The 13,357-nt window shown below is 39.1% G+C and overlaps 1 protein-coding gene across 2 annotated transcripts; it reads left to right on the top strand.

Moving 5' to 3' along the window:
* Nucleotides 1–42: 42 nt before the first annotated feature.
* Nucleotides 43–13,198, top strand: LOC135468147 (nuclear transcription factor Y subunit alpha-like). 2 transcript variants are annotated; one of them, XM_064746232.1, is made up of 9 exons: nt 43–118; nt 1,971–2,200; nt 3,043–3,174; nt 3,506–3,565; nt 5,537–5,738; nt 6,532–6,701; nt 7,665–7,889; nt 8,730–8,837; nt 9,083–13,198. In XM_064746232.1, exons 2-9 carry the CDS (start codon nt 2,015–2,017, stop codon nt 9,170–9,172), a joined length of 1,173 nt encoding a protein of 390 aa, XP_064602302.1. In that variant the 5' UTR covers nt 43–118; nt 1,971–2,014; the 3' UTR covers nt 9,173–13,198. The 2 variants fall into 2 exon arrangements, with proteins under 2 accessions (XP_064602302.1, XP_064602303.1); XM_064746233.1 differs by lacking the exon at nt 43–118 and having other exon boundaries at nt 1,648–2,200.
* The last annotated feature ends 159 nt before the right edge of the window (nt 13,199–13,357 follow it).

Raw genomic sequence — 13,357 nt, 5'->3', positions numbered from 1 at the left:
CAGGGCTAGCGCCAATAGAGTGGAAGCCAGACTACCGTAACAGCTCATGATTCGCTGTCCGGCCGCTGTTGATTTCCATAGCCAATCACCTCTAAACAACTCCGTCGCTCGGCCCAATGTAAGTGGTGAAATTATCTTCTTATTCACTGGAGTTTCCTATAGGTGTTCTGTTGTCAAATCTGATTGTAGTTTGGATTTTCATGGACGACTTATGCTCGAGTTATGCCGTCCGAGTTCTCTGCTCGGATGTACGCCATGTTCCTGTTGTCTGTCGGCTTGGCTGTCTTGTCTGCCTCCCTAAGCCTCATTGTTCACGCAAAAACTGCTTTGATAGTGCCACCGCGGGGTAATAGATTCATTAGAATATGCTTCAAGTTTATAGTGGGTTCTGGGGTAAACACAGTTAGTCGTTATGATTATGTCATGTTTGTGATTTTGTTGAGTTTGTGTGCGAAAAGAACACAGAAAATAGCCAGAGATAATTTATCCTCATTAAAAACAGTGTGCAGTCCTTCGGTTGGCTGCTTTGGCGAAAGTGGGCGTGGAAATGCGGCTCGAACACATGGCCTACTTTTCTATCTCTGATTAGAGTAAACTTGTAGGAATATACAAACTTGCAAATCACAGATCAGCGCTGTATTTAAAATACCGTGCTCAAGCAGGCTAATAGAATAGTTTCCACTGCTCGTGTGTGTGTGTACTGTTTACTTTCAGCATCGGTGGTGCCCAGGCTCGGATAGCTCACGAATGTACTGACCACCAGGCATTAGTACACTATGTACAATGTGCTAACACTAGAGACTTACAGTTAACAGGATGAGAATAGCAAGCTCACCCAGCTTATGATGAAATTATAAATTTCTGAGATATTTTTCTTCTCTAATAGTAATGCCAGTATCACTGTAAACTTGGCCAAGGCATGGTTGAAAATTCTAATTCTCTTCTACAGGTTGTCAGCTAAAGAAAATCATGAAAAACTTATCCTCTTGCGCATGTTAAGTTACCCTGTATTTAATACACCTTCAATTCCATTCAAGTTTCAAATATATTGTACATTATTATGGTACAAACCAAATATTTCCAGTGAGAGGTAAACAGAACAGCTCACAGTCTTTGTTCTAACATTCCCAGTCTTTAACAAGGGACTGGTTGGAATTGGCTTTATAGTATGAGTGCAGCAAAGTCATCCAGCTTGATCTGTTCAGCATTGATGGTAAAACTTTTTTTATTTGTATATTAAATTGAGGCCTTTTTAATGCCATATTGAACAATTAGGAAGTGGAGTATTTTTTAATCCTGTAACATCATGATGATGAGCTGGAATGTGACATCATGATGATGAGCTGGAATGTGACATCATGATGATGAGCTGGGAAAAGAACATTTGACGTCAATAAAATGACACCAAGGCCCTGCTGCCAGGCATATGTAAAAACTACCAGTGAAAGTGACTAATAATTTGAATAATGCTGTTGGCACTAAAGTTATTAAATTTAATGGTGCATGATTCACAATGCTTGGCTTTTGTCACCTTATTTCAAAACTGTCTGTGGAGAAAGTAGGTTAAGCCCTGTTTGAAAAATTGACAAATTATCTTTATGTTGACTATGGACACTTTATTTAGACTCTGGACACTTTATATTCTGTTTACACCATGCACTCATAAATGTCTACAGAAGAAAGAAACATTAAGAAAAAGAGAACAAACACACTCTGCGCTTTTCTTTCTTACTCTATCCATGTGTAGATATCTTACACATATCCCTATACTAAGTGGTTTGGACATGAATTCTATCATCGTCATATGACTGAAAAATTGTTGAGTACGACGTTAAACCCCAAGCACTCACTCGCACATGAATTCTATTTTATTTAGAGTAAATTGTTAACACCAAATGAAAAACGTATAAAATTTCTAACATTGGTTGTCAACAGCAACATCTTAAGCATACTCTTATCGTTGGGTTTAGCTACTTGAGGGATTCCCATCACTGGTGCCAGGCAACACATCAGAATGGAGCAACTGCAGACAATCAGTGCAGGGGACATAACTCAAGCTCTGCACTCCCAGTCTCAGCAGCAGTTCACTGTAATGCAGGCTCTTCCTGGTGGTCTTCAAGTGGGCGGAGTCTCTGTGTCACAGTATCCAGGGACAACCACACTGCCGCTACAACAGACACAAGGCCAAGCCCAGCACCAGGTATTGTCCTCATGTTGTAATACAGTATCGAGTCTAATGAAAACTGAATCATCTTATGCCAGTCCATTTACTTTACCTGCAAGGCCTGATAGGTTCATGGTTACACACTGTTGCTGCGACTGTGTCAGTGCATATTTCTGATATTGTGATGATTTATATTATGATCAGCCAACTAGGTATCTGTAAAAATACATAGTTTGTAGGGTTATACCCTCTTTATAAACAGTTACATGTATATAAGAGGGAGTAAGTATGTTTAGGTACTAACTCAACATCTTAACATAAGCTTTTATCATTCCATTATTGACTTTTGGTATTTTGTGAGATAAAATGAGTATCTGTGTTTTTGTAACAGTTTTCTAAGACTTGTCATGAATGCATGTCAGTATCCATTGTCCGTGAATGACTTGACTGTGAAGATGAGGATGAGTGGCTTGACCTACTTAACATGCAATATTGTGATACAGGTGTAATCATCTATGAACTTTATCTCTTACACAGCTTCACTATAAAACTGTTCATCAAATAACAGAACCTGGTAGAGGAGTATTTTTCCTGTCTCTCAAAAAAAAAAAAAAAATGATGATAGCAGAAGTTATAAACAAGCACTTCCCTTTCTTTACACATTTCTAATATCAGTCTAACCCAGGACGTATTGTAACAGTTAAAGGTCATTGTTTCAGAAATTCTTTCTATTATTGTAAGCTGTCAGTAGAAACCTGACTCAGAGATCATTAACATGACCTGTGCTTCATTAAGACAGAATGGTTTTATGACAGAGGTACTGGTAATAAAGCTGTAATGAATTACACACAGACACTCTATTTCTCTGTTTGTCTCAGGTTTTCCAGTCTCCCATGATGCAGTTGGGACAGTCTGGTCAGTTGATCACTGGTCAGCCAATCATGTTGCAGGGTCTCCCCCAAGGGCAGACAATCCAGCTTCAGCCACAAACAGCTCAACAAATACCTCAGGTTTGTCATCTAGACAACTTGCACTCTCAACATGGAACATTTATGCTTATTAGAACCAAGATTAAATACTTTTTTATTGTTTCATGATTAATCGGTGAGTGTGTCAAGTGTAATTTTTGGCTGAAATTACATATTTTTTACCACTATATATTTTGTATTTTCCAAATCACAGTACTTCATTGCTTCCATGAAGGGACAACTGTCAAAGGGCTCAGGTGCCGTATTACAGAAAACAGAATGTTTAATTTTGAAAATTTGTTTTCTGATTAAGTAAGAAGTTTGTTTACATTTGTGTAAGACTTATACTGAGATATTTTTTGTTTTCCTGTAGTTCCAAGTTCTTAATACTGCTGGACAACAAGTCCAGCCGGTGACACAGCCTCAAGCTCAAGTAAGTTTTTGTCCATTTTAAAACTGAGACCTGAGTAATGAGCGAAGAAAATCTTCAGTGCTTTTGTACTATGTGACCTCTAATTTCATTGAAAACATGCTTGATTTTCACCTTACTATGTATATGTATATTTGATATACATGTATTTTTTTCAATATTGACATAAGTTTGGTGTATTCCATTGTATTTTGGACTGGAGATTCCATATCTGCATTTTTTTCTTTTTGTCCATGTCTTTAACTTTTAGGGATATAGTCAAAAAACTCATTTTAGGGTTTGACGTTACGTAATTTGAATGGCTTGTAAATCGAATAAGTATGCAAGCTAGAAAGTTATAATTTGCTCTTTTCATGATATGCTCTTTTCAAAATTGAACCATTTTTAGCTACCATAAATAGTGTTCTCACTACAAGCGTTCTCACCCTATTTCGCACCGGCCCGGATAGCACAGTTGGTAGAGCGTCCGCTTCGGGACCGGTAGATCCAGGATCAATCCTTGATCGAGTCACACCTAAGATTTTAAAAGAGGAAGTTGTAACTTCCTCGCTTGGCGTTCAGCATGAAGGGGATAGTGCAACGACTGGTTGACCCGTATCAGTATAATGGCTCGGGCGGGGTGGCTTACTTGCCTTCGGTAAGTCGTCACAGTGAAGCAGCACTAGATAAAAGAGCGGTGGAAATCCATCCTGCTACAAGGAGGCACATTACACGTACATGCACCCTAAAGATTCCTTCGTCATCATATGACTGAAAAATTGTTGACTACGACGTTAAACCCCAAGCACTCACTCAGTCACTCACCCTATTTCAGGAATAGAAAGTTAAGCCATTCACTTAACCTACACTTAGAGGGTAGCTATGCAATTATATGCTTCTTAGTTAACTATCCATGATGACCCAAAACAGGCTGTGTATCTTAACCTACCAGCATCTTAACTTACCAGCACCTTAACCCACCAGCATCTTAACATACCAGCGCCTGAACATATCAGCATCTTAACATACCAGCACCTTAATCCACCAGCATCTTAACATACCAGCACCTTAACATACCAGCATCTTAACATACCAGCGCCTTAACCTACCAGCATCTTAACCTACCAGCACTTCCTTAACATACCAGCATCTTAACCTACCAGCATCTTAACCTACCAGCGCCTCCTCAACATACCAGCATCTTAACATACCAGCATCTTAACATACCAGCGCCTGAACATACCAGTGTCTTAATCTACCAGCATCTTAACCTACCAGCGCCTCCTTAACATACCAGCATCTTAACATACCAGCGCCTGAACATACCAGCATCTTAACCTACCAGCATCTTAACTTACCAGCACCTTAACCTACCAGCACCTTAACATACCAGCATCTTAACATACCAGCACCTTAACATACCAGCGCCTGAACATACCAGCATCTTAACATACCAGCACCTTAACCCACCAGCATCTTAACATACCAGCACCTAAACATACCAGCACCTTAACTTACCAGCATCTTAACCCACCAGCATCTTAACATACCAGCACCTTAACATACCAGCATCTTAACATGCCAGCGCCTCAACCTACCAGCACCTTAACATACCAGTACCTTAACCTACCAGCATCTTAACTTACCAGCACCTTAACCCACCAGCATCTTAACATACCAGCACCTTAACATACCAGCATCTTAACATACCAGCACCTTAACATACCAGCATCTTAACCTACCAGCACCTTAGCCTACCATCGCCTTAACCCACCATTGCCTTAACCTACCAGCGCCTTAACATACCAGCACCTTAACATACCAGCATTGCTGTGTTGCTGATCACTTGTTACAAACATTGTCATGTAGCAAACTGCTCTGTACTGAAGCAGAAGCTGAATACCATTCGTGATGATTATGTGGAAGCTTTGAAACTGCAGGTAGTTGTAGTTGGACTGTATAATTGCATATATTTTTCTACGCTTTCTTGTTCAGTTTATCATTCAACAGCCACAAACTGCTGGTCAGTTGATTGGGCAAAGTCAGTACCTGACCCCTGCCGGTCAACTGGGACATGTAATCAACACAAATCAGCTGTTCAGTCCGGTGGTACAGACTCAAGACGGGCAGACATTAATCTATCAACCAATACTAGCAGATGGCAACCAGCTACAAATCCCCAACCTTCAGACCCCCAGTAAGTTTTGGAGGGATTCCAGTGTAAAACATCACTGTACAGTAGTGTGTTGTGTATGTGTTACTAAGAGATCACTGTACAGTTATGTGTTGTATGTATGATACCAATAGATCACTGTACAGTAGTGTGTTGTGTAGATGATACCAAGAGGTCACTGTACAGTTGTCTGTTGTGCATATGATACCAAGAGATCACTGTACAGTGGTGTGTTGTACATATGATACCAAGAGATCACTGTATAGTAGTTTGTTGTGTATGTGATACCAAGAGATCACTGTACATTTGTGTGTTGTGTATATGATACCAAAAGATCACTGTACAGTAGTGTGTTGTGTATATGATATCAAGAGATCACTGTACAGTAGTGTGTTGTGTTTATGATACCAAAAGACCACTATACAGTAGTGTGTTGTGTAGTATGTGTGATACCAAGAGATAACTGTACAGTAGTGTGTTGTGTATATGATATCTAGAGTCTGTTGTGCATATGATACTAAGAGATCACTGTACAGTGGTGTGTTGTACATATGATACCAAGAGATCACTGTATAGTAGTTTGTTGTGTATGTGATACCAATAGATCACTGTACAGTAGTGTGTTGTGTATATGATATCTAGAGATCACTGTACAGCAGTGTGTTGTGCTTATGATACCAAGAGATCACTATACAGTAGTGTGTTGTGTAGTATGTGTGATACCAAGAGATAACTTGTACAGAAATACCTTACCAAGAGAGGTGGTGGTGTTGCTATTGAGATACTTGGTCACTGTACAGTATTTTTATGTTGACAGACTTTGTACAGTTGCCGCTCAGTAGCACGGTAAATGGGAATGGATCAAACCCTCAAGCTTCTCAAGCCACGACAGTGTCAACAACAGATACTGCCACGGCCACTGTGTCAACGAACCAGCAAGCTACGAGCACAAGCCCACCTAGTGGCAATGTACCAGGCATGTTCATGGTCAGTCAGAGTAGACATTTATAGCTATTTCTGCTTGTTACAGATGTACTTTCCACATGAAAGAAACCAGAAATTTCACTGTGAAAAACATTGTTTAATCCCTAAAGATTAAGTCTCCTCAAAGCAAAACCTTCACTAGTTTCTGTAAAATTTGCTTGATTTGACATAATGATATCCCTTCTATGACGTTGAATCTGGCAAATACGATGTTGGCTCAGACAATTATACTGGAATGACATGAAGAGCATTCAAATGTTTGGGGTCATTTGTTACTGTTCCTCACCAGTTGGTGATGCCCTGTGTTGTGTGACATCATCCCGGGCAAAAGTGGAAATGACAGAGAACTTCTGTTTTCATATTATCTCCCAAATACAATAGCAGTTTTATTATGTTGAATTTTTTTTGTAACTTGGAAAGCAATTCAGACTATCTTGATCCTTATCATTTAACACATCTGTTAAGACAGTTGGCCTTTAGAGTACCCTAATATTTCAACCTTTTTGCATATGAAGGGCAACTTTCAGTGCAAGTTAAGCTCATTTTTAATTTGATTTTGGAGATAAAACAGTGTTTCTGGTTTTCATAAAAACTAACTAAAAACACCATGCAATCATGCGAAGATGTGGAAGAATTACAGTAGGTCTGTTCAGTATCTATAAATAAGGAAATTGGATGTCATGATTGGCCACAGATGGCATGAAATTCATGTAGGGTTACACAAGGCTTTAAGAGAGAGGTTTCCAGGTTATTAGATAGACTTCTCAGCTCAGGGTTATTCATGTATGCTTTTGTAAGCGTAGAATTATTGTACATGGTGACAAGAAGCCTTTGAGGAGAGGAGTTCGTCTTAATTTTGAACAAAGTCCAGGTATTCTGTGAAACTGGAAGTCAACAAGAAAAGAGTGGAATTCTGCATTGGTAATCATCAATTGGTCATGCGATATGTTTTGTTTGTACCTGCAGGTTGTCCCTCCGTCCACACCAGGTGCCACAGGCTCGACCAATGAGGGCAGCTCTGGAAGTGGGGGTGCGGCCTCTGACCCCACCCCCACCTTGACCATCCCTGGGGCAGAAGTCCTGGAGGAGGAGCCTCTATATGTCAACGCCAAACAATATCATAGGATACTGAAACGACGGCAGGCAAGAGCCAAGCTTGAGGCCCGCGGCAAAATATCCAAGGAACGAAAAGTGAGTGAGATAATATAAACTGGCTTAAGAGCTGTAGTGCAGCATCTGAAAATATCTAAGGAATGTAAATTTAGTGATTACACACTGTTGTGAGAACGGAAGTGGGGAGGGGATTTTGATAGAAAGATTCTTTTCCCTGCCTATCCAAGGAATGCAAAGTTAGTGATTATACACTGGCGTGAGAATGGAAAGGGGTAGGGCATTTTGGTAGAAAGGCTCTATTCGCTGCCTATCCAAGGAATGCAAAGTTAGTGATTATACACTGGCGTGAGAATGGAAAGGGGTAGGGCATTTTGGTAGAAAGGCTCTATTCGCTGCCTATCCAAGGAATGTAAAGTTAGTGATTATAGACTGGTCTGAGAAGGGAAGTGGGGAGGAGGGGACTTGATAAAAAGGCTCTTTTCGCTGCCTCTTCAAGGAGTGTAAAGTTAGTGATTATACACTGGTGTGAGAAGGGAAGGAGGGAGGTGATTTTGATAGAAAAGGCTCTTTTCCTTGACAATCCAAGGAATGTAAAATTTGTGATTATGCACTAGTGTAAGAACTGCAGAAGTTGGTGAGGAAATCAGGTTTGAATATTCCTACACAGATGCAAATGGCTAGCTTGTTAACTTGTTGCAGCAAGTGGTGAAGTTGGAAATCACTAACGTCGTGGTCACGCCTCGGCATTAGCTCTGTGGTCCTCTGTCATCTCCTGTGTTGCCCCCATACATTGATCACTGATTGTTATATTACAGATGCACAGTAGATAGAAGGTGAAAAGACGAGCACATGTGAAATAACATTGTGTCATCATTGTAATTTTGTGCATCATCACAGAGTCATGATTTCTTGTTTCAGAAATACCTACATGAATCTCGTCACAATCATGCGATGAAGCGAGTTCGCGGGGAGGGAGGGCGTTTCTTCTCAACGTTCATCAAGAAGGAGGCAGAGGACTATGACGAGGTAAGCCGTTGACAAACATGCCTAGTGAACTTAACTGTGTTGTCCTGGTCACAGTGACGTGTAGATCTGAGGCTCCTTTGGTTTGGTTTGGTTTATAATTCTATGAAAAGTGTGTCCTAAATGAAACATCTAACAGCTCTGGAATAAGTTGAGTACTATATTATGGTTCTCTCTATGCCAAACAAATGCTTGTTTCCAGTTGTTTTCAGCAACTATTTTTTACACCTTTGCTTTTTCTGTTTTAGGAATATGGTAACTCAAAATATGCTGAAGCTCTGGCTGCCTTTGTTGATTCTGCAACAGACACGAAGCCATTTATACAGAACACATCCTAGTAAAGATTTGCATAGTCTCAAAGTATTGTACATGGATATGTATTTTTTCAATTTTTATCATCAGGTTTCCTTCCCAATTTTATCTTTGTGCAATATGTCACATATATATACCACCGTATCTCATCAGTCTATTTATATTTACAGTGTCACTTCATATGTAGCATAGTTCATTCATTTTAATGTGTATATATTTATAAGGATATGCATTTAGATATTTATATTGCTCTTTGTTTTCATTGCCTGTAACCCTGCTAATGACTCTTTGAAAGTAAATTGTGAATGGTAGACTTTTTTAAACATTTAAAATGGATGTAAAGGAAAAGAAAAATTGTGCCATTATTGTCAAGATTTGAACTACATGTAGTTGGGAATATGAAAATTCTAGCTCTCAGCTCCATTTTCAATTTTCCATTGGCATTAGGGTTTATTGTCATTCCTGCCGAGTATTACATTCAGTATTAGTGTATGGTTCTTTGTTGACACTGTTGTTGTCCTATTTTTTTGACTTACTTACAGCTGCTTGTTTATGGTGTGTTGTTTGTTGTTGCTCCTAGTGTAGATATTATGGAATAATTTTCTTACATATTATTATGTACATGTAGCTTTAGGTTTAATACACAAACCATCTCTCGTGTTATTTTCAAAGTGCTATACTCTGCATACAGTCTCTCGTTACATACATACAATTTTTTTTTTTGGAAGATTTGAGTTGAGTTTGAGCTACATGTAATACAGAAGTTTCATTTCTTTTTGTTTCAACCACCAAAGTATTTTCTAGCACAGAGAAAAGAAAATGAGAAAGACTCATTTCAACTGTCACAACCTGTAGTCTGATTTTAATGCTTATTTCTGGACCCTAGGAGCTAAAATTGCCTTCTGGAATTGTCCCCAGACGTGTATTATACTTACAGAGTGGCTTCTCTAATCTTAACTAGCCTGAGATGTCAGTTTGGTCAGGTACAGTGCTGACATGATGACCAGTGGTAGTAACAATTGCAGCCATCTAGGCAACGGGTGTAGAGTAAGTGTGTTACGGGAAGTACACAATTCTTCACACAATATCTTACTTGTACAACACACCCGATCTAGTCATGCTACTTGTACATCTTATGGGTTGTTAAGTTGTTTATGAAAAGTTTTGCTTTTGTCTTCTTTAAATAAGTTGTTTTTATTTTCAGCATTATCTTAAACAATGTCCCACAAATTACAAGTACACAATTTATTCCTTTGACTTCAAACGTTCTCACGTTGCATGTTGAAGACTAGAAGGTCACACAATCATTGTGTGGGATATTTGAGTGACAGTTTTATAGAGTATGGATGACTTTTGTTCCAGATTTTACCTGCTGCATGGTCTGTCTCAGCTACATGCAATCTTACAGGTACTTTTATATTTTTGTGGTCTGATTTCAAAGTTTGACTGGAGAACTTTTTCCTTCATTATGATACACTTGTGTAAATATTCTCATGATATTATCTCTGATGTTTGTAAACAGCGTTTACTGTATTATAATAGGTACCTAGAAAGAGGATGTTGTTTTCATGGTTTTTACAGGTTAAAGGTTAACATTCTCATTATTGGAGTCCACCACTTCTATGGTTTTTACAAGTTAAGGGTTGACATTCTCATTTTCAGAGTCTACCACTTTTGGGGCCAACAGTTCAAAATCATTTGTTAAGAATGATAATTAAACCATTTCAGCTTACAACTGGCTTAAGCTATATTCACTGCAAATTTTATAGAATACTTGTAATTTGTCAATTTATATTTACTTGTGCAAGTAGTTGGTTTTTGACTACTAACTTCTGACAAAGTAATAGATATGTCATCTAGTTAGGGCCTTCTTTTAAAGCTTTTAGCCCATATACTACTACAAAATGATGTAAGATTATGTAAAATTATGTTTGACACTACCTGTATTTTAATGAGCATGAATTTTTATTATCATGCAAAATCTACCCCTGAATGTTCAGGTATTTGTGAGCATGTGTTTGTCATTGTGGCCAGGAACCACGGGAGTGTAGTGTGTTTTATATGTACATGTGCATCCTTCACATGGAGCTCTTTGGAGCAGAACAGATATTTATTTGTATCATTTATGAAATGGTTTATATCTTAAGCGGTGCATCTTATTACAAGTGTACCGTATACATGTATTTCCATCCATTTGACTAGTGTGTTAAACTGTCAATGAGTGTTTCTCAAGGTAGAATCCGTAGGATTGATGTGGGGTATGTGTAAGGGTTGTAAGGCCACAACTTTGATCCTGGACAATGAAATTTCGTAAAGGTAATACGTTATCAGTTACATGGTGACACAAATATATGGTGTCAGTAATCCTCATATTGACGCCAAGACCAATGCGAGGATTATTGACTCCATATATTTGCGTATCCTATCATCGAGTCACCATGTGACGGATTTATCTGGCAAATTCTCATCAATTCAGTGCAGAAGACCGATGTATAGGTGAATCACTTCAGCAATGTGACCATTGTATTCACAACCCAACAAAGATAACCTACTCAGCAGACATATTTGATGTCTACGGGATTCGAGAATATGTCTTTACCTCACATGACCGTTGTTGTCCAATGAAAAGCGGAGTGTTTTGTCTGATGCAGGATAAGTACTTGTATGTGTGCCGGTACAGACATCATTGTTACTGCATGTGCAAAGATATCAGTGTGACTACAAGGATATCTTCTGTGACTGCTGTGTTGCAGAGATTATCTGAACTCTCCACAGTTACATGTACTCATGCCTACATGTTCTTCTGAAGCAGTTTACAGCAACAGGAAAACCACTTTGGAAACAAATGTCTTGTGGACCAAAGCTTTCAAGTTGCATCCTAAGATTTATTGTTCTCCAATGTGGCAGAGTGTGTACAAAAGAAGCTACCTCTTATTTCACAAGGAAAGAAGTAAACTCTAAACCCCTAACCTTTGATGTGTCCAGCCTGTACTGGTTGAACACCTGTCATTCACCTGTCCAGGTTGTACGCCTGTCATTCACCTGTCCGGGTTGTACACCCGTCATTCACCTGTCCAGGTTGTATGCCTGTCATTCACCTGTCCAGGCTGTATGCCTGACATTCACCTGGCCAAGTTGTATGCCTGTCATTCACCTGTCCAGGTTGCACTCCTGTCATTCACCTGTTCAGGTTGTACACCCGTCATTCACCTATCCAGGTTGTATGCGTGTCATTCACCTGTCCAGGTTGTACACCTGTCATTCACCTGTTCAGGTTATATGACTGTCATTCACCTGTCCAGGTTGTATGCCTGTCATCCACCTGTTCAGGTTATGTGCCTGCCATTCACCTGTCCAGGTTGTATGCCTGACATTCACCTGTCCAGGTTGTACACTTGTGGTTCACCTGTCCATTTCTTCTAATCTTTGGGACATCTGGTCTGCTCTTTGTAGCCAGTATACATGTAATTGTGGCAGGAATATTTAATTTTTTCCTCACATGGTTAAACCATCTAATGAACAACATACTCAGATCTTTACTTTTCTGAAAAGATGGGAAAGAAATGTAATATTCAGCTTTCAGCACTATTAAAATATGTCCCAGAAATTTATAGAAGAATCGGGGTGTATATTACATATGGTTGTATGCCAGTCCAGTAGCCAAAGAGTCATCCACCTTTGTAATAACGGGTTCAACTGCTGATATTTTAAGATGAGAAAACAGTAGCTGAGGTTAGGTCCAGTCAGTGGACCACAGTTGTCAGATTGGGGCTGCAGGTAAATGTACAGTGTAGGGTTAACAATATTTACAAAAAATGAATGAAAATTAATTATGAGAGCATAATATGCTGTGTAAATGTAATATTTGACTTCAATTTCCAGATCCAACCACCTTGTGGTCAAGTAGAGAATTGATTGTTAAACTTGTAAAACGGCCATTATTTACAGTAAGTGAATTGTGTTATGATACTGTTAACAGTACCCTTACAAAATGTTTTCTATGCATAATGTTTGTAAACAAAACATGAACAGTAAATTTATATATGAACATTTGATCATGACTTTGTCTCTAATTTAAGTTCTGAACGTGTACCAGTGTAATGGCGGACCCGATGTAAAAATTGGTATTTTGCTATTACTACACATGGTACTCGTCACGCCTACAGATTGGACCACCCTGTTGGCAGTCAGCCTGCTATCAGTTGCTGTTA

This window comes from Liolophura sinensis, chromosome 6 (assembly GCF_032854445.1).
Source record: "Liolophura sinensis isolate JHLJ2023 chromosome 6, CUHK_Ljap_v2, whole genome shotgun sequence".
NCBI lineage: Eukaryota > Metazoa > Mollusca > Polyplacophora > Chitonida > Chitonidae > Liolophura > Liolophura sinensis.
This window is presented reverse-complemented; position numbering and strand designations above follow the sequence as displayed.